At 41.8% G+C, this 22,668-nt stretch overlaps 1 protein-coding gene across 6 annotated transcripts in view; it reads right to left on the bottom strand.

The window, feature by feature from the left end:
• Positions 1 to 11,323: 11,323 nt before the first annotated feature.
• The window catches only part of LOC138661782 (cytochrome P450 2A13-like), a 117,897-nt gene continuing 106,552 nt past the window's right edge, over positions 11,324 to 22,668 (bottom strand). For all 6 annotated transcript variants that reach the window (XM_069746698.1, XM_069746699.1, XM_069746695.1 and 3 more), the window contains exons 7-10: positions 22,047 to 22,188; positions 21,221 to 21,408; positions 12,122 to 12,263; positions 11,324 to 11,753 (exon numbers count right to left, since the gene is read on the bottom strand). In XM_069746698.1, the coding sequence (XP_069602799.1) occupies positions 11,572 to 11,753; positions 12,122 to 12,263; positions 21,221 to 21,408; positions 22,047 to 22,188 (654 nt within the window). In that variant the 3' untranslated portion in view covers positions 11,324 to 11,571. The remainder of the gene's footprint in view (positions 11,754 to 12,121; positions 12,264 to 21,220; positions 21,409 to 22,046; positions 22,189 to 22,668) is intronic.

The following is a 22,668-nucleotide window of genomic DNA, read 5'->3' as shown; positions in this document are numbered from 1 at the left end:
TGCTGGCAGAAATGCAGTGCCGGCAGCGCAGTACTAGTACGGCGCGTGGCGCGAAGGGGTTAAGTGCTGTGGAAGTGACAGAACATTTTCTCAGCTGCTTCCTCCTAAGGCTATTTATGTTATCGGTCATGTCCTTGCCTTTATGCAGGCTCACATGCTGAGCCCGCATCTCTCCCCGCCCTTGATGGCTGATTTAAGCAGCCATCAACTGCCTCTAAAACCTATGGGTTGTAATGACAGCTGGGTGTCTGCTGAAGAGCCCCGTGCCTGTCATCACGAAACTTCTGTGAACGCCGGCCAGTTGTTTAAAAAAAAACACACAAAAGTTCAAATTGCCCCATTAAATGTAAAAAAAATACACATATGCCATTTCTGCATTTAGAAATGTCCGATCTATCAAAATATAAAATAAATTTATCTGATTGGTGAACAGTATAACGAGAAAGAAAATCAAGACTCCAGAATTATGCTTTTTTTGTTGTCACAATATTCCAATAAAGGGCGATCAAAACATCGTATCTACCCCAGAAAAGCATCAATAAAATTTTCATCTCAGAGTACAAAATATAAGTCCTCCCACAGCCCCAGGTCCTGAATAAAAGACAACAAAAGTGATACATTTTTTATTTTTACAGATTTCTTAATTATGTTTTTTCGACTATTTTTTTTTTTTACGTTTGGTATCTGCATACTCGTATTGACCTGGGGAATCATATCACCCGGTCAGTTTTACCATATATTTAGAAACATGGTAAATACAAAAACAAATTGTAGAACTGTACTTTTTCTGCAATTTCATAGCGCTTCCCATTTTCCAGTACACTGTATGGCATAATGAATTGTGTCATTCAAAAGTACAACTCATCCTTCAAAAATAAGCCCACAATTGGCTGCTTAGTTGGAAAAATAAAAAATAAAAAGTTTTGGTTCTTGGAAGAAGGGGAGGAAAAAATGAAAATGAAAAACGGAAAATCGCCCATGGGTGAAGGGGTTAATTAGTTCTCTTATGTGTTAATTTTTATTGTCTTTACTAACGGGGTGGTGCTCACTGGGTAATAATAGAACAACACGGCACTCGTAGTAGTGTATAGAGTAGGTGCTCAAGTAGAGTATCCAGCCCAATAAATCCAAATCCGAAAAAACTTGGCACTCTAGATGAATAATTATCATATGCAAAAGGTTTATTGATGTGCATCCATAAAGGCAAGTTGAACGTTTTCGGTCCATATCCGGACCTTCATCAGAACAAATATAAGAGATATGGTGCAGGGAGAAACGTTAATCCTGTCTCTATAAATTCTGATATTGGTAGGGTAGCCTGGATGCAGCAAGAAGTCCTGTACAAGAAGTCCTGTACACGTAGGCGCACGTGTGATGTGACCGGAGTCGCTGGGTAAATGGTGCTGCGTAATTATGGGGTAATTATCTCAAGGACACACCCCAGAGGATCCTGTTAACATCGCCCTCTTGTAAGGACCATAAAACTCATTGAGAACACTAAATAAAAGGTCTCCTCTCTCTATAACCATATAGCAAATTAAAAAAGGAAATAAATGGAATAATCAAGGGAGGAGCAGAAATATAATAAAAGCAACAAATGGCCACTCAACCTGGTGACAGGTTCTTTTTAGTAATGCCAAACAGGCTGAAATTTGGTGCCTAAAATGAAAGATGTAACTTTATCCAGAAGCAACTTAGATGTTAAATGTAAGTGTGAGGATCTGCAGGTCGGTGATGTTCTTTCAGTGGACTTGTTCTTCGAGCCCTTGAAATGCTGTTTGTCCGGTTGCTGTACCTCAGGCCACTGATGAATGTGCCAGTGTCTGCGAATCCCAAATCTCCAAAATATATTAGGCTAAGATTTCACTGTGATTGTTGATGCCAGGTGGATATTTAGATTGTATATTTACTGTGATGTCCAGAAGTCAAGTATATCTGCATAGATGGGCACCATTCCATTGCTAAAAAGCAACATGGCCCCTCAGATACTAACGAGGCATTACACCACAATTCATCACCATGTCGAAAAGTTTAAAAAAAAAAATCAAGGGCAAAGAGTAGACAACGTAGTAATAATTTCAGGCTCAAGGTGCTCTAAAGATAACTGCAGCATATACATTACTAAAGGATAAAAAGGGAGGTCACATTCTTTAAACCTTTAGGACGCTTTATCTGATAAGTTTCGTTGAACATTTACCACATCCGTGACATGGTTTTGCTAACAGTAAGAAATCCACAGTTCTCTTTAAAGAGGTTGTCCAAAGGCAAAATCATTTGCTACTAACTTCCTATGTATTTGATGCTGGAATCTAAGCTATTTTCTAATGTACTTGCTTTAAAAATTCCCTACTGCTCTCTAACTACACTATCTAACAGCTATTGGACTTTTTTTCTCTACTTCATGTGTGATGAAAATTTGTTTGAGAATACCAGTGCATGCTGGGATACCCAAATGAAGCATCATCGGGGGCAGAATCTGCAGTCACTGCTGCAGCCACTGTACTTCTTGAACCGAAGCCTCATCAGTAAGTTATCCTATGACTATGGGTGTTATATACACTAGAAATGCGTCAGGGACAAGGTTTCGTGTTTTAATGTTTTAATCAGTTTATTTTCAATAAAGTATTAAACTTTTATCACCTGGATGGTTTTGCCGAGGTTCCTCCCATCTCTTCCTCCATTTCGTCTGTGATTACCAGTGGGTGCGGAACCCCCAGGAGGCACTTCAGTCTGATTATTTACCATTCAACTTCCAACGTGGTAAGCTCCAATTTCCTTCTCCTTCCTCCCTTTCAATTGCCTATACTCTGTACACTATGTATAGAGCTCCTGTGTATATTGACACTTGTGGTAATATTAATATTGTGATTTTTTTATTATAAGTATTATAGTATTTGGTCACTATGTGGTGGTAATAGGTGGTCTTTTCACAGTGTGGCCATATTTGTCCCTTGTATGTGGTATTATCTGGTCACTATGTGGTGGTAATACAGTGGGGCAAAAAAGTATTTAGTCAGCAATAGTGCAAGTTCCACCACTTAAAAAGATGAGAGGCGTCTGTAATTTACATCATAGGTAGACCTCAACTATGGGAGACAAACTGAGAAAAAAAAATCCAGAAAATCACATTGTCTGTTTTTTTAACATTTTATTTGCATATTATGGTGGAAAATAAGTATTTGGTCAGAAACAAACAATCAAGATTTCTGGCTCTCACAGACCTGTAACTTCTTCTTTAAGAGTCTCCTCTTTCCTCCACTCATTACCTGTAGTAATGGCACCTGTTTAAACTTGTTATCAGTATAAAAGACACCTGGGCACACCCTCAAACAGTCTGACTCCAAACTCCACTATGGTGAAGACCAAAGAGCTGTCAAAGGACACCAGAAACAAAATTGTAGCCCTGCACCAGGCTGGGAAGACTGAATCTGCAATAGCCAACCAGCTTGGAGTGAAGAAATCAGCAGTGGGAGCAATAATTAGAAAATGGAAGACATACAAGACCACTGATAATCTCCCTCGATCTGGGGCTCCACGCAAAATCCCACCCCGTGGGGTCAGAATGATCACAAGAACGGTGAGCAAAAATCCCAGAACCACGCGGGGGGACCTAGTGAATGCACTGCAGAGAGCTGGGACCAATGTAACAAGGCCTACCATAAGTAACACACTACGCCACCATGGACTCAGATCCTGCAGTGCCAGACGTGTCCCACTGCTTAAGCCAGTACATGTCCGGGCCCGTCTGAAGTTTGCTAGAGAGCATTTGGATGATCCAGAGGAGTTTTGGGAGAATGTCCTATGGTCTGATGAAACCAAACTGGAACTGTTTGGTAGAAACACAACTTGTCGTGTTTGGAGGAAAAAGAATACTGAGTTGCATCCATCAAACACCATACCTACTGTAAAGCATGGTGGTGGAAACATCATGCTTTGGGGCTGTTTCTCTGCAAAGGGGCCAGGACGACTGATCCGGGTACATGAAAGAATGAATGGGGCCATGTATCGTGAGATTTTGAGTGCAAACCTCCTTCCATCAGCAAGGGCATTGAAGATGAAACGTGGCTGGGTCTTTCAACATGACAATGATCCAAAGCACACCGCCAGGGCAACGAAGGAGTGGCTTCGTAAGAAGCATTTCAAGGTCCTGGAGTGGCCTAGCCAGTCTCCAGATCTCAACTCTATAGAAAACCTTTGGAGGGAGTTGAAAGTCCGTGTTGCCAAGCAAAAAGCCAAAAACATCACTGCTCTAGAGGAGATCTGCATGGAGGAATGGGCCAACATACCAACAACAGTGTGTGGCAACCTTGTGAAGACTTACAGAAAACGTTTGACCTCTGTCATTGCCAACAAAGGATATATTACAAAGTATTGAGATGAAATTTTGTTTCTGACCAAATACTTATTTTCCACCATAATATGCAAATAAAATGTTAAAAAAACAGACAATGTGATTTTCTGGATTTTTTTTTCTCAGTTTGTCTCCCATAGTTGAGGTCTACCTATGATGTAAATTACAGACGCCTCTCATCTTTTTAAGTGGTGGAACTTGCACTATTGCGGACTGACTAAATACTTTTTTGCCCCACTGTATGTGGTCTGGTCATGGTGTGGTGGTATTTGTCCTTTGTATGTGGTATTGTTCGGTAACTATGTGGTGGTAAAATGTGGTCTGGTCATGGTGTGATGGTATTTATCTCTTGTATGTATCTCCTGTATTATTGGTCATTTTAAAATATGTATGTGATTCATTCCCCTAAATAAAAATAAGCCTAACAAAAAGTATTTTATATTTTAAGAAATGTTTTGTAGGTTAGAGTAGAGTAAGGCCTGGCCAAAAGTGTCTACTTTGTCGTGGTAGTGGCTTAAAAAAATATTTTGTTCAAAACAAATACTGCTGGCTATGTTTGTGATATGGTATTCGATGGGAACTGTTAATGTGTGAGGTTTTCCAAAAGACGGCATGGGACTGTGGAAGAGTCAAGTGGTAGAGGCAGAGTTGGGGTGGAGCATGGTAGAGTTGCAAAGTATAATAGAAACACGTCACCACTTCTGCATTTTTCATCCTTTCCTGATTTTGGCTTAAAAATACTGAAGGAAAATACTGACCAAACACTGAACGTGTGAACATGATCTGAGTGAACGGAAAGTCTTTTATGTTTACACAAGGACAAAACGTTTGTGCATATTTTTTCCACAAGATATGGATTGGGTTTTAGTAATCTGTATCTCAGATTTTTAGTGAACCTGAACTTTCCTTAGGAAAAATTGTCAAATAGTGGTAAAAATCAGTTACAGATTATATTGTGAGTCTCCAAGCAAACACTTTTGTGGATTTTGCTGCAGATTTGCTTCTGACTTTACTCTAAACATTGTAAAAAGACTTAAAATCTGTAGATAGAATTTTTGAACATGCCTTGGAGTGAAGAAAAATAAATAAATTAGGCTAAATTTGGCAGTGTGGATGCAATTTTGGAATTCTCATTCTCTTCTCTTTATTGCTAATGTAATATGTTGAAGATTTTCTATTCAGTACAGATAAGTGAATTTATTAAAATAGAATTCTTCTCGAATTTTACAAAAATCTATATCCTATTTAACGCAAATTTTTTTTTTGCAATTTGCTCTGTGCAAATTTAGCTAAATTGGGGCAAACTGCATTTTGCTGAACCATAGAGGGCCTTACAAACAGTTAAAAAGAAAAATGATAATGCTCACAATTCTCACCTTATCGCTCAGTTGTCACCCTTGCCCTAAAGTCTGCTGTCCTGTCATCCTATCTTCAAGGTCTCTTCTTTTCCCCACTCCCATATAGCATGAATCCTCTTCGCCTCTTCACTTCTGGCCGTGACTTTTTGCTTACCTATGTCTCCCCTGCCATAATGAGCAGTGACATCAGAGGCCTAACCACAGCCTGGAGTGAAGAGGCTGCAGATGATGCATTTGATTGGGAAGGGGAAAAGAAGAGGCTTTGAGGGCAGACAGAATTCTGTTAAGGTGGCAGGACCAGTGAGCGATGAGGTGAATATTAATTTCATAGAATCAAAGAATGGTAGAGTTGGAAGGGACCTCCTGGGTCATGTGGTCCAACACCCTGCTCAAAGCAGGATTCATTAAATCATCCCAGACAGATGTCGGTCCAACCTCTGTTTGAAGACTTCCATGGAAGGCAAACTCACCACCTCTTGTGGCAGCCTGTTCCACTCATTGATCACCCTAATTTTTTTTATTTACAACCTTTGTTTATTATGGTGTCTGGAAACATCCTAGAACATAATAAGGAACGTTCAATTCACAGAAGATAACTCCCCTGTAAATTTAATTTACCTATAAAATATGTTCAATTTGGCCAAAATTGTTCTGGGAAAATTTCATCATCTCTACTGTTCAAAAATCCAGAAGGAAAATCAGTAGCAAATCTACAACTTGTGAACAAACCCAAGATGATCTACACAAAACTTTAATGTTGGTGTAAATTTGTCACAGATATCAATAACTACTTGGCAAAGGGCAAAATCCACAGAAGATCCAGAACCTAAGTTGACATACTTCAGACTTAAGGTACCTTCGCACATAACGATATCGTTAATGATATCGTTGCAGCGTCACGCTTTTTGTGACGTAGCAACGATCCCGCTAACAATCTCGTTATGTGTGACAGCGACCAACGATCAGGCCCCTGCTGGGAGATCGTTGGTCGTTGGGGAATGATCAGGACCTTTTTTCGGTCACTGATCACCCGCTGTCATCGCTGGATCGGCGTGTGTGACGCCGATCCAGCGATGTGTTCACTTGTAACCAGAGTAAATATTGGGTTACTAAGCGCAGGGCCGTGCTTAGTAACCTGATATTTACCCTGGTTACCATTGTAAAAGTAAAAAAAATAAAACAGTACATACTTACATTCCGGCCCTGCACTTAGTAACCCGATGTTTACCCTGGTTATCCGGGGACTTCGGCATCATTGAAGACAGTTTCAACGATGCCGAAGTCGTTCCCCTGATCGTTGGTCGCTGGAGAGAGCGGTCTGTGTGACAGCTCCCCGGCTACCACACAACGACTTACCAACGATCACGGCCAGGTCGTATCGCTGGTCGTGATCGTTGGTAAGTCGTTTAGTGTAACAGTACCTTTACTTGCGTGATGCTGTAATGCACGGCAATACTGTACTGAACATGAAAAATTAAGGACATTTACATTTTGAGGATTTCCCTTAGTGATGGCAAAGCACGTCATAATTGTTTCCTTGGGAAGAAAGTTTGGGAAAATCTGTCTTCATCCGTTAAACTTTTATTGCTGTTGGTGCTGCAACAACTAAAAAGGATGGTGTGTTAACAAAGTTTGATATTTGCTTCATGTTGAATATGTATGCTACCAATATCAGCTCTGTAAAGTGTCAAAAAGGTATTTATTAGACATATCAAAAGACATAGATGGAACATTATCAATCCAACATCTTCTGACCATATAAGGCCATCTAGACTGTCTAATAATCTAGGAGATGAATAGCTTCCAGGTACATTGGCTATAATTGACCTTATATGGCCATACCTATTTGTTACCAGTCTAGTATAACCTTCATAACGACTACCTGTTATTACCAAAATCTTTTTCCAGTATACTGAATCTTGAATTACGCAGTCTACGCACGAGACATCATTTCAAAGCAAATTATGTCTTATCAATTTTACATTTTATTTAACAATTATTGGCATGGATGTAGGAGTAAAGATATAGTATATACAGAGGCTGCAGCCAAGACTGGGTCCTTTAAACTGAGGATGTCCATGAGGTAATGGGTCGCCCCCAGGGTAAGGGCAATGGGGGTACTCAGTACTGAGCCCCCTTTCTGCAGTCGATGGGGATGTCACGGTGGCTGGACCCGGTCCGTGGCCCTTTGAGGGAGCGTCCAATAAAAGGTGGACAGTAGTTTATAGGATAATGTGTTTGTGATGCCACCTGTGGTATTCGGTCAGGGTGACCGACGCTGCTTAGGGGTCCGCTGGGGTGATGTTATGGCAGCTAGATGGTATACCTTCCCACAGGTGAAATATGTCCCCAGGGCTTCCCAGAGTGTAGATGGTGGATGGTGCAAAGCGCAGTGAATAACGAGGAAACAGGGGTGCAGTCTCTTTACCTTTAACTGAAGGCTTCAGCATCCACAGTCCAGAGTAGGGACTACAGGGAAGGCAGAGTTCGGCTGGTCTGCAGGCAATTCCAGAGTCCCCTTATCCAGGAGGAATTCAATAGTCTTCCCCTAGCGCACAGTATCGTAGTAGGTCCCTACTTGCATAAGCAACCATAAGGTCCTCACTTTTGTTACTCCTCTCTGTCCCCCAGGTGGTGCGGATAGGACAAAACCCGTATAACTGATGACCTGAGGCTTGTTTATAGGGACCCTAGAGATGCCCCGACCCCCACAAGTTGCCACTGTGTCTTCTTAGGTATGAAGGTCGGACAGCCAACTTGGAATTAACTGCCCTGCCAGTCTCTGAAGTAACGGCATAGAGCTCTTTACTCCCTCGGTATTCTTGCCACCGGATCTGCGCTTCAGATGGAGGCAGCCTGCTTCTTAGCTGGTCTCCCACTGATGTTTCACTTCTGTTGCTATGACTTCTTTTCTCACTCACTACAGCACAATTCCTTTCGTGTCCTTTCTTGGGATGCTGCCGCATGGGTTGTAGGCGCAGCTCCGTGTCCTTCTCCCTCCTCAGACTTCAGTCTGGATCTGACCAGAGATCACCCTAGCCAGCTCGACCGGGAGACCTTTCCTCATTGGTCCCCAGCCAGGAACTCTCCTCAGACTCCTTGTCCTCACTCTCCCCACTTTCTGACTAACTTCCTAACCAACCCTCCAGTTTTACCTTATGCGAGGAGTGGCCTAATAGATAGAACCCTTAGCTCCCCCTGGTGGACTGGAGTGTGAAGTGTGGCTGTGATACCTGGACAGCAGATTTCCTTCATTGTCTTCAGAAGTAACATCACTCCCCCTGGTGGAAGAACAACATTACTGCAACGAACCAGGACTCTGGGGCTCTGCACTGCGTCTATCTCCTTCTGTAAGTTATCAAAAGACACTGTCCAGTGCTCTTAAAGCTCCAGACCCCAATCACATCTCAGCATCTAAGTGTGAACCGTAATTGCCATGGACTACCCATGAGAGACTGTTCCTTATTTGTTCCAAGTTATAATTCCCGTTCCTGCTGAAGTAAAAGCAACTGTTATCCCCAAGACTGGTGTTTGTCATAATTCCTTCGGCTGCAGACACCGTTTTGGGGGTGGATAGCAGGGAATGTTCGGCCTGGTCGTTACAGTTGTACTCAATTGGGTGTGACGGGGGGGGGGGGGGGGAGGAGGCTTGTTCCTTTAAAAGTTTATGTGGGTTTATTGCGTCATAAACCCCAGAAGCACCAACAGAAAGTAAAAATCCTTCAGGTCAGGCAAAACAAAGTCACAATGTCCTTAGGAGGGCTCTGCTCTACCAGGCCTTTGAGTACACAGGCTGGGTTAGTGTCCAGTATTCAGGCTTGGTCTGGAGCCAAACACACAGGAAGCTTTCTCCCTCCCAACACACAGACCATGTGCCAAACAGTAGCCTCCATTATATAGGCTGTAACCACACCCAGAGGTGAGGTATGTGGGTAGCAAGACCTGCCCGTCTCTCATAGCTACATGCAACCCGGTCCCAGGTGCAATGAACGAACCTCAGTGCTTTCATGCACCAGAGAATATACTCTGGGTTACATCACAGAGACAAGCCATCTCTTTGACACATACCTTCCATCGACTATTCGACCATTATAGACACTACAATATATATATATATCTCGGTACGATCACTGCCAGCTCCACAATAACAAAAAAGGAACTACTACTACTGTCAACACCAATCATTTATACAGGCAGATTGGACACCCGTTACAGATAAAATTTGGCTTCAGGGGTGCTGCTTACAGAGCAAGAGGACCAGAGAGATTACATTTTATATATTTAATCTAGAAAGATAGGCAGTGTTTATAAAAAGTATACAAGATGATACAAAATGGGAACAAACAATTGAATATATACTATTACATTAAATATAAAGTAATAACAAAAGAAAACTACTACACCTGATGTCACGGAAATGGCTCAGAGCTTAGCAAAGGAGGCACTCCAATTGGAAAATGAACAGAACCTACAGCAAGCTGTACCTTCCAAGTATTGACAAATGACCCAGACCCAAATACTGCATTTCATTAGCTCAAGGTTGCGTCCACATACCTCCCTTTGATGAGCTCATGTGAGGTCTGATTGTGGGTGGTGCTCGGCCCTTCAGAATATTATGATATCCCCAAATTTACAAGATATCTTTTCCCCTGGAGATACCAGGCTGTAGATATTGCCGTCATATTTCTTGTCATGATTTTACCTTTACATAGAGATCAAACATGACCTTGGTAACATCATCTACTGGACTGTTATTAAGTTTGAGGAGCTCTAATGGCCTTACAGTGATGTGAGTGAATGCGATCCGTTCATTCCTTTGCCATGACGCCGAAAATATATCTTCCATAAGTATTGGATAGATGTAAACCAAAATGTTCATATCTGACCAATGGCACCGACATTGGGAAGCTTATGCCTCTGTGTAAACAAATTCCGATTCTGGTATTTGGTTCCCAGTATACACCTTCCTATTTTAATTACCTGGTCACTGCAGGGGTCACTGCTTCAACTGAGGTTGAAGTGTCAACCCTCCTCCAGTTGTAATTAGTTTTCTCTATTCCACATATGTTCAATGTGAGGGAGATACTGTATGTCCCCTCCTTGGAGATGTCTTATGGATTTTAATTTTCCTCTGTGATAGTCATGTTCAAACCTGTATTTTTTTTCTTTTATTTATAGCTCTCATTTTCTCCTGGCCAAAAGGGCTTATAATGGGGGTATTAAAAGATACCTTGAAAACCGAAGTGCAAGAGGGTCCTTCACCATTCTCCACTGGACCATGTAAAATTTGACATGGAGAATTCATATAGCGACTATTCTGTATAGCAAACTTTTTACCCTTTCCCACCAAGTATGGGAACTCTTCCCTAATTTCTAGACCTTATGTCAAATTTGATGGTCATCCGCTGGGCAGACCACAATGAGCACATTAGTTACACAGAAGCAGTTCGAAAGCTGTTCTGTGAGGTTTGCTTTTACATCCATTACAAGAACTGATTATCTCAGTCTGATAATTCCAGATTATTATGCTTTGCATTGTCGTCTCTCTTAATTCTTTGTAGAGTGCGACCAGGATAACTGCCTGTTACCACCAAAACATTTTTCCTCACATCAGTTAAGTAGTTAACCAGTTTATTTATGAGCCATCATTTCACAACAGTTTAATTCCTATTAGTCTGACAATTCATTTATATTGAACAGATTGTTGCGGGTTTGTACAGTAGTTCTTGCCAAGGTTCTCGAAACCTTGAGTCTCAGTTGGCCCAATGGTTCAGTCTGCCCGATATAAGTATACCATAGTTGGAACTGATAATTGTCGAGATCAGTAATTTTAGCCAGGAATCTTTAGGGTACACCATTGGGTCAGCGAGGAACCAACTGTATATTATATGGGCGAGGGATTATGCCATTGGAATTAGGCAAAGGGGAGAGGTCAATAGAAGAAGGGTCTTCATCGGATTTCAAATTGAAATTCTGCAATATGAAGGTGAGGAAAAGAAAGATCTCCATTTTTGCCATTCCTTCTCCAAGGCAGATTCTCTTCCCTGTAGGAAAGGAAAAAATATGTGGATTATAGACATTAGTGACTTTCTACTACAAAAGATAAAGATGCTGCACCAAGAGCAAGAGAGCATAGAACTTTTGCCATCACTTCACACTAAAGGTTTGACCTGTAGGTGGGAAGACTTGTGGTCTTCACATTAGACTAAACAGACCATGATGTTCTGAAATCGACCTAACACTTCACATTCTCAGTGTCTAGCATCATGAATTACAGATGCCATTTTCCTGGTGAGAATTTTACTCAACTGCCCAAAATAATATAACACCCATAATCTGTCATTTGCAACTTCACTTTCAGTACTGAAATCTTCAACCCGTGACCTTTCAGTTGTTCCCAACTTCTCAGTACCTGTTGAAAATGGTATGAACGCGTCAATCTTCTGTAAACCTCCAGTTTTATTCAAAAAGCGATCAGGGTCAAACTTCTCTGGGTTTTTGAAGTATTTGGGATCCATCAGCACTGAGGTCAAAAGAGGAAACACGGTGGTGTCCTTCAAGAAGATGAAAGGGAAATGAAGAAAAATAGAACCATGTTATATTTACTATACTCATCCATCATAAATTATGGTTTTACTAGAAGGTCCATGTGCATGTTGTAGCTTAGTGCAAACCTCTATGATTAGGTATCTATAGGGCCATATTGTGCTCTTGTGGCATGGTCTAACAGTACACATTTTCTCCTCTTCCCTTCTTCACAGGTATTCTCCACAATAGAACACCACCAGTAAAGGCTAAAAAAAACATTCTGCTTCTGCCTGTACAGTTTCAATGCGCATGACTCTACCCTATACATGAAATCATATAGTTATCATAATTAAGATGTTATGGATGAAAAAGACTTATTGGTAAAATGTTTGAACATAATATACGACTCCGCCAAGCCCGCTCCCCCCCCAAAAAAAAAGAAAAATCTGAAAAACTCTGCCCCAAATTTAGGTTTTTGAAACCTGGAAATGACTATACATACTGTCTCACAAAAGCCCCCCCATACACATTAGACCAATGTTGGCTGAACGCTTTGATATCCACGGGTTCGATCAATTGTCTAATGTGTATGGAGGCATCAGCCAACTGATGGTCGTGAGAGATGTCGATCGCACATGTCTTATTTTGGAATGCGATTAGTGATGAGCGAATATACTCGTTAATCGAGATTTCCCAAGTATTTGTAGGTGCTTGGAGATTTAGTTTTCCTTGCAGAAGCTGAATTATTTACATCTGTTAGCCAGCTTGATTACATGTGGGGATTCCCTAGTAACCAGGCAACCCCCACATGTACTTATGCTGGCTAACAGATGTAAATCATTCAGCTGCGGCGATGAAAACGAAATCTCTGAGCACTAAAAAATACTTGGAGGACACCCGAGCATGCACGAGAAATCTCGAGCAACGAGTATATTCGCTCATCACTAATGCCGATCCTATTGTACTCATTCAGATAAGCCTCCAACAAACATTTGAATCTGCAACTTTCACATAGAGAATATAGGAGCGCTTGACCAAGTGAGCACTATTGTGAATAGGAGTCTTGGCTGAGATGGCAGCTGGCCAAATAATCGGCGGATGCATGTCTTGTCTGGCAGTCATCAATTGTATGACCCGCATAAAAGTGGCCATGCATATTACAATCCCTGGCAAAAATTAAGGAATCACCTGCCTTGGAGAATGTTCATTCAGTTGTTTAACTTTGTAGAAAAAAAAGCAGATCACAGATATGGCAGAAAACTAATGTCATTTAAATGACAACTTTCTGGCTTTAATAAACACTAAATGAAATCAAGAGCAAAAAATGTTGTAGTCAGTAGTGGTTACTTTTTTAGAACAAGCAGAGGGAAAAAAAATATGGACTCGCTCAATTATGTGGGAAAAAATTATGGAATCTTGAAAAACAAACAAACAAAAAAAACACTCCAGCGCATCACTAGTATTTTGTTTCATCACCTCTGGCTTTTATAACAGCTTGCAGTATCTGAGGGATGGACTTAATGAGGGTCACATATCACTCTTCAATCTGGCTCCAACTTTCTCTGATTGCTGTCGCCAGATCAGCTTTGCAGGTTGGATTCTTAGCGATAAACAAGAGCAAGTGTATGCATAAAGATAGGGATCACCACAGAAAATTTAAGAATAACACAAATCTTTATTTAGAGAACAACATACACAAAGACATTTAAAATCATCTAAAAACATACGTCAAAATAATGGGTCCACCATAATATCAGATAAATGCTAACAGAAATAAGCACCTCACAGAGCTAGTACGAATCCTCTCACTAATAGACATAAGCAACCACCGATCATGATAGCCTACATAATATAAATGTGCGCATTACACAAATCACTGCTCCAAGACACCGGGCAGACAGGTTGGTACATATGAGCCACCAGGAACTGTGGTCCCACACATATACAAACTCAAGTAGAGGTATAGGAAAATCAGCACCCGTAACAATGGTAATCACCAATACACCTCCCACCTCAGTCCTAGGGTGAATCTTACCCACGCGTATTGACGCTCGAGGCGTCTTTCTCAAGGTCAGTGTATATAGAGATAGACGCCTCAAGCGTCGATACGCGTGGGTCTTGGCACCCACACAGCCTCACTTATCTGATGTGCCTGCCAGTCTAGGATTCTTTTTATAGGTGTATGCGCTGGGCTGGGTGTATGCGCTGTTAGCATTTATCTGATATTATGGTGGACCCATTATTTTGATGTATGTTTTCAGATGTTTTTAACCCCTTAGTGACCGCCGATACGCCTTTTAACGGCGGCCGCTAAGGGTACTTAAACCACAGCGCCGTTAATTAACGGCGCTGTGGAAAAAGTAAATAGCGCCCCCCAGAGTCGGATTTTCTCCGGGGTCTCGGCTGCCGGGGGTAGCCGAGACCCCAGAGAACATGATTCGGGGGGGTTTTAACCCACCCCGCATTTGCGATCGCCGGTAATTAACCGTTTACCGGCGATCGCAAAAAAAACAAACCGCGATCTCTTTTTAATTTCTCTATCCTCCGATGTGATCGCACATCGGAGGATAGAGAAAAGGGGTCCCAGGTAGGCCCCCAATACTTACCTATCTCCCCCGATGCTCCTCGTGGCTCCCGGTGGGCGCCGCCATCTTGAAAATGGCGGGCGCATGCGCAAGTGCGCCCGCCCCCGCGAGAATCTTTGGGGTCTCGGCTGCCGGGGGTAGCCGAGACCCCAAAGAGCATGATCGGGGGTCGGTTTTAGCGACCCCTGTTTTGCGATCGCCGGTAATTAACTGTTTACCGGCGACCGCAAAAAAAAAAAAAAGCAAAGTGTAATTCTCTGTCCTCTGATGTGATCGCACATCAGAGGACAGAGAAATAGGGGGATTCGGGGACCCTACAATACTCACCTGTGTCACTGGATCCTCCTGCTGCTCCTCCTGGCCGCCGGCATCTTCTGGGCAAAAGAAAATGGCGGGCGCATGTGCAGTGTGCCAGCCATCTGTCTCCATCTGCCGGCCGGCAGGAGAACAGCAGTTGGGGCTAAAATTAGGGTTAGGGTTAGGGGTAGGGTTATGGTTAGGGGTAGGGTTAGGGGTAGGGTTAGGGGTAGGGTTAAGGGTAGGGTTAGGGCTAGGGTTAGGGGTAGGGTTAGGGGTAGGGTTAGGGGTAGGGCTAGGGGTAGGGCTAGGGGTAGGGTTAGGGGTAGGGGTAGGGTTAGGGGTAGGGTTAGGGTTAGGGGTAGGGTTAGGGGTAGGGTTAGGGGTAGGGTTAGGTTTAGGGCTAGGGTTAGGGGTAGGGTTAGGGCTAGGGTTAGGGCTAGGGTTAGGGCTAGGGTTAGGGTTAGGGCTAAATTTAGGGTTAGGGTTGGGGCTAAATTTAGAGTTAGGGTTGGCGCTAAATTTAGGGTTAGGCTTCTTTCACACTTACGTCGGTACGGGGCCGTCGCAATGCATCGGCCCGACATACCGACGCACGTTGTGAAAATTGTGCACAACGTGGGCAGCGGATGTAGTTTTTCAACGCATCCGCTGCCCAATCTATGTCCTGGGGAGGAGGGGGCGGAGTTACGGCCACGCATGCGCGGTCAGAAATGGCGGATGCGACGTACAAAAAAACGTTACATTGAACTTTTTTTGTGCTGACGGTCCGCCAAAACACTGATCCAGTGCACTACGGACGCGACGTGTGGCCATCCGTCACGATCCGTCGGCAATACAAGTCTATGGGCAAAAAACGCATCCTGCGGGCACATTTGCAGGATCCGTTTCTTGTCCAAAATGACGGATTGCGACGGATGCCAAACGACGCAAGTGTGAAAGTAGCCTTAGAGCTAGAGTTAGGGTTGGGGCTAAAGTTAGGGCTAGGGTTGGGGCTAAAGTTAGGGTTAGAGTTGGGATTAGGGTTAGGGTTTGGATTAGGGTTGGTATTAGGGTTAGGGTTGGCATTAGGGTTACGCTTGGGATTAGGGTTAGGTTTGGGATTAGGGTTAAGTTTACGGTTGTAATAAGGGGTGTATTGGGATTAGGGTTAGGTTTGAGGTTAGGATTGAGATTCGGATTAGGGGTGTGTTGGATTTAGGGTTTTGATTAGGGTTATGGTTAGGGTTGACATTAGGGTTGTTTTGGGGTTAGGGTTGGGATTATCGTTAGGGTTAGTGATTAGGATTATGGATCGGTTTGGGATTAGGGTTAGGGGTGTGTTGGAGTTGGGTTGGAGCTAGAATTGGGGGGTTTCCACTGTTTAGGTACATCAGGGGGTCTCCAAACACGACAGCCAATTTTGCGCTCAAAAAGTCAAATGGTGCTCCCTCCCTTCTGAGCTCTGCCGTGCGCCCAAACAGTGGGTTACCCCCACATATTTGGCATCAGCATACTCGGGATAAATTGGACAACAACTTCTGGGGTCCAATTTCTCTTGTTACCCTTGTGAAAATAAAAACTTGGGGGCTACAAAATCCTTTTTGTGGAAATATATATGTATATTTTTTTTATGACTCTGCATTATAAACTTCTGTGAAGCACTTGGGCATTCAAAGTTCTCACCACACATCTATATAAGTTCCTTGGGGGTCTAGTTTCCAAAACAGGGTCACTTGTGGGGGGTTACTACTGTTTAGGTATATCAGGGGCTCTGCAAACGCAACATAACGCCCACAGACCATTCTATCTAAGTCTGCATTCCAAAACGGCACTCCTTCCCTTCCGAGCTCTGCCGTGCGCCCAAACAGTGGTTTACCCCCACATATGGGGCATCAGCATACTCAGGATAAATTGGACAACAACTTTAGTGGTCCAATTTCTCCTGTTACCCTTGTGAAAATAAAAACTTGGGGGCTACAATATCTTTTTTGTGAAAAAAAAAATATTTTTTATTTTCACGACTCTGCATTCTAAACTTCTGTCAAGCACTTGGGCATTCAAAGTTCTCACCACACATCTAGATAAGTTCCTTGGGGGGTCTAGTTTCCAAAATGGGGTCAATTGTGGAGGGTTTCTACTGGTTAGGTGCATCAGGGGCTCTGCAAACGCAACATAATGCCCGCAGACCATTCTATCAAAGTCTGCATTCCAAAACGGCGCTCCTTCCTTCCGAGCTCTGCCGTGCACCCAAACAGTGGTTTACCCCACATATGGGGTACCAGCATACTCAGGACAAATTGGACAACAACTTTTGGGGTCCAATTTCTCTTGTTACCCTTGTGAAAATAAAAACTTGGGGGCTAAAAAATCTTTTTTGTGGAAAAAAAAATATTTTTTATTTTCACGACTCTGCATTATAAACTTCTGTGAAGCACTTGGGCATTCAAAGTTCTCACCACACATCTAGATAAGTTCCTTGGGGGGTCTAGTTTCCAAAATGGGGTCACTTGTGGGGGATGTCTACTGTTTAGGCACATCAGGGGCTCTCCAAACGCGACATGGCGTCCAATCTCAATTCCAGCTAATTCTACATTGAAAAAGTAAAACGGCACTCCTTCTCTTCCAAGCTCTGCAGTGCGCCCAAACAGTGGTTTACCCCCACATATTGGGTATCAGCGTACTCAGAAGAAATTGTACAACAACGTTTGTGGTCTAATTTCTCCTGTTACCCTTGTGAAAATAAAAATTTGTGGGCAAAAAGATCATTTTTGTAGAAAAAATGCGATTTTTTTTTTTCACGGCTCTACATTATAAACTTCTGTGAAGCACATGGGGGTTCAAAGTGCTCACCACACATCTAGATAAGTTCCTTAAGGGGTCTAGTTTCCAAAATGGGGTCACTTGTGGGGGATTTCTACTGTTTAGGCACATCAGGGGCTCTCCAAACGCAACATGGCGTCCAATCTCAATTCCAGCCAATTCTACATTGAAAAAGTAAAACGGCGCTCCTTCTCTTCCAAGCTCTGCGGTGCGCCCAAACAGTGGTTTACCCCCACATATTGGGTATCAGCGTACTCAGGAGAAATTGCACAACAACTTTTGTGGTCTAATTTCTCCTGTTACCCTTGTGAAAATAAAAATTTGTGGGCAAAAAGATCATTTTTGTAGAAAAAATTCGATTTTTTTTTCACGGCTCTACATTATAAACTTCTGTGAAGCACATAGGGGTTCAAAGTGCTCACCACACATCTAGATAAGTTCCTTAAGGGGTCTAGTTTCCAAAATAGGGTCACTTGTGGGGGGTTTCTACTGTTTAGGCACATCAGGGGCTCTCCAAACGCGGCATGGCGTCCAATCTCAATTCCAGCCAATTCTACATTGATAAAGTAAAACGGCGCTCCTTCACTTCCAAGCTCTGCGGTGTGCCCAAACAGTGGTTTACCCTCACATGTGGGGTATCGATGTATTCAGGAGAAATCGCACAACAATTTTGTGGTCTAATTTCTCCTGTTACCCTTGTGAAAATAAGAATTTGTGGGCGAAAATATCATTTTTGTGTAAACAAAAGCGATTTTTTATTTTCATGGCTCTACGTTATAAACTTCTGTGAAGCACTTGGGGGTTCACAGTGCTCACCACACATCTAGATAAGTTCCTTAAGGGGTCTAGTTTCCAAAATGGTGTCACTTGTGGAGGGTTTCCACTGTTTAGGCACATCAGGGGCTCTCTAAACGTGACATGGTGTCCGATCTCAATTCCAGCCAATTCTGCATTGAAAAAGTCAAACGGCGCTCATTCAATTCTAAGTTCTGTGGTGCGCCCAAAAAGTGGTTTACCCCCACATATGGGGTATTGGCGTATTCAGGAGAAATTGCGTAACAAAATTTATGGTTACATTTCTGTTTTTATACTTGTGAAAATAAAAAAAATGGTTCTGAATTAAGATGTTTGCAAAAAAAAGTTAAATGTTCATTTTTTCCTTCCACATTGTTTCAGTTCCTGTAAAGCACGTAAAGGGTTAATAAACTTCTTGAATGTGGTTTTGAGAACCTTGAGGGGTGTAGTTTTTAGAATGGTGTCACACTTCATTATTTTCTATTATATAGTCCCCTCAAAATGACTTCAAATGTGATGTGGTCCCTAAAAAAAAATGGTGTTGTAAAAATGAGAAATTGCTGGTCAACTTTTAACCCTTATAACTCCCTAACAAAAAAAAAAATTGTTTCCAAAATTGTGCTGATGTAAAGTAGACATGTGGGAAATGTTATTTATTAACTATTTTTCGTGCCATATCTCTCTGATTTAAGGGCATAAAAATACAAAGTTTGAAAATTGCAAAATTTTAAAAATTTTCGCCATATTTCCGTTTTTTTCATAAATAATCCCAAGTAATATCGAAGAAATGTTACCACTATCATGAAGTACAATATGTCACGAAAAAACAATCTCAGAATCAGCGGGATCCATTGAAGCGTTCCAGAGTTATAACCTCATAAAGTGACAGTGGTCAGAATTGCAAAAATTGGCCCGGTCATTAAGTACCAAATTGGCTCTGTCACTAAGGGGTTAAATGTCTTTGTGTATGTTGTTCTCTAAATAAAGATTTGTGTTATTCTTAAATTTTCTGTGGTGATCCCTATCTTTATGCATACACTTGCTCTTGTTTATCGCTATTGTTGTTTGGTATGCATATGGTGATCCCCTCCTTTACATTAATATTTGGATGGTGCCCGCTCAACAAAGTGTTGATGTGAGGTTGGATTCTTGTCATGGACCATTTTCTTTAACTTCCACCAAAGATTTTCAATTGGATAGAGATCCGGACTATTTGCAGGCCATGGCATTGACCTTATGTGTCTATTTTCAAGGAATGTTTTCAAAGTTTTTGCTCTATGGCAGGATGCATTATCATCTTGAAAAATTATTTCATTATCCCCAAACATCCTTTCAATTGATGGGATAAGAAAAGTGTCCAAAATATCAACATAAACGTGTGCATTTATTGAAGATGTAATGTCAACCATCTCCCCAGTGCCTTTACCTGACATGCAGCCCCAAATCATCAATGACTGTGGAAATTTGCATGTTCTCTTCAGGCAGTCATCTTTATAAATCTCATTGGAGCAGCACCAGACAAAAGTTCCAGCATCATCACCTTGCCCAATACAGATTCATGATTCATCACTGAATATGACTTTCATCCAATCATCCACAGTCATGCACATCCGATTGCTTTTCCTTAGCCCATTGTAACCTTGTTTTTTTCTGTTTAGGTGTTCATGATGGCTTTCGTTTAGCTTTTCTGAATGTAAATCCCGTTTCCTTTAGGCGGTCTCTTACAGTTCGGTCACAGACGTTGACTCCAGTTTCCACCCATTCGTTCCTCGTTTGTTTTGTTGTGCATTTCCTGTTTTGGAGACATATTGCTTTAAGTTTCCGGTCTAGATGCTTTGATGTCTTCCTTGGTCTACCAGTATGTTTGCCTTTAACAACCTTCCCATGTTGTTTGTATTTGGTCCAGATTTTAGACACAGCTGACTGTGAACAACCAACATCTTTTGCAATATTGCGTGATGATTTACTCTCTTTTAAGAGTTTGATAATCCTCTCCTTTGTTTCAATAAACATCTCTTGTGTTGGAGCCATGATTCATGTCAGTCCACTTGGTGCAACAGCTCTCCAAGGTGTGATCACTTGATGCAAGTGTTAGTTTTGGGAATTGAAATTTAGAAGGTGATTCCATAATTTTTTCCCACATAATTGAGTGCATCCATAATTTTTCCCCTCTGCTTGTTCTAAAAAAGTAACCATTACTGACAACAACATTTTTTGTTCTTGATTTCTTTTTGTGTTTATTAAAGCCAGAAAGTTGTCATTTGAAATGACTTTAGTTTTGTGCCATGTCTGTGATCTGCTTTTTTTCTGCAAAATTAAACAACTGAATGAACATCCTCCAAGGTCGGTGATTCCATAATTTTTGCCAGGGGTCGTAGATAACTGCTGTCCAAACTCTTGCCTGGCCTCACAATTTGCAATGATTTTCCAATAACTGAGATGTAACCTAGGGGCTACGGATGCAAAGCTCCTGCATGCTATTAAATCAATTTTTTGTTTCTCACCTTGGGTATCGTGTATCCTCTAAAGATGGTGGTTTCAGCAGTTGCATGTGGAGCACCCAAAGGCGCAATGTCTCCACATCTTTGTATTTCATAAATAACGGCATCTGTATAAGGCATTTCACTGCGGTCCTCCACAGATGGGCAGCGATTCTGGCCAACAACGAGGTCAATTTCTTTTTGAAGTTTAGCTAATGAGAATAACGTTTATTGTCAATGTAGGTCCTAAATCATAATGGTTAAAGTAAGAATATGATCAAAATATTGCACTCCCCAGAATAGATTTTGACTTGGACTTATGGTATTAAGGGATTTTCCCATCTCAGTAACTGATGGCATATTGCTAAGATGTAGACTAGGGTCACAAATCGTAGAGTCTCTCATCTGACAGAATCAGTCCGATTATGGAAATCACATTCTGATCAAACTCTAATCAGAGTTTGATCAGAGTGTCAGCAGTGATCCGATTCTCTCACATGAGAAGATGGAGAAAAAAAATATGTCTCCATCTTCTCCATTCTCTACATCAGTGGGAATCGGGCAGCACTCCGATATCATACGAGTGCATTTCAATGTTTTTCCGGTATTCATTGACTTACATGCCTGAATACGATCCAAATATCGGAACAAATTCAGGCATGCTGGGACTGGCTCAGAAAAAAAAAATCAGCTGCATAGAACAAGAGTGGTCCGAGCGTGATCTGATATTTTGTCAGATTGTACTCGGTCCAAAAATATGGCCATGTGGAAGAGCCCTAACCTTCAATAAAGATTGTTGAAATCTGACCTCTGAGACCTGTGCCCTAGTTATGTCACTGGCAATATCTACCTAAAACGTCTGGATGCTTGAGTAAAATCCTCAGACCGATCCTTAGAGTAATGCTTGTTGTTTCCGTCCCAGCAAAAAAGAGGTTCATCACAGTAGCAAATAAGTTTTCGAAGTGGAACTCTGTGTTAGGGATTTTCTTGTCCTGGAAATGTTAAAGATTACACTGCATTAAAATCTTTTGTGTTTTTCCAATCACTTAATAAAATTAATAGGGAAATGTTGGCAGTGTCGGGCAAGATGTCCTTGGACCCACTGAAGAAAATGATTCTAAGGATTTCTCCATGTGATCCACCTCTAGCTGGGGCAATCTTTTGCAATTGCCATTTATGATGATTCAAGTGAACTGAATTGTAAATTGTTTAATTTGCTGGGTTCAGCTCATTTCTAAACATTTGATATGAATTCAATTCACCATCTCTAGTAATGGCACCCAATAACGTTTGTTCAAGTTAATGAATAAGGAACAGAAGGCATTAAGGGGAATTTTACACCCCTTTAACCTTCTTGAGTTATGAATATAGGTACACAGGTTGTATACAGCTGAAATTAGGAAATACCTTTATACCTCCTGGATGATGGCTTGTTCAGTAACATCATGTTTTATAGCTTTGATCTTCCAGGC

Source organism: Ranitomeya imitator, chromosome 2, assembly GCF_032444005.1.
Source record: "Ranitomeya imitator isolate aRanImi1 chromosome 2, aRanImi1.pri, whole genome shotgun sequence".
Taxonomy (NCBI): domain Eukaryota; kingdom Metazoa; phylum Chordata; class Amphibia; order Anura; family Dendrobatidae; genus Ranitomeya; species Ranitomeya imitator.
The sequence above is the reverse complement of the archived record's forward strand: the minus strand, read 5'-3'. Positions and strand labels throughout refer to the sequence as shown.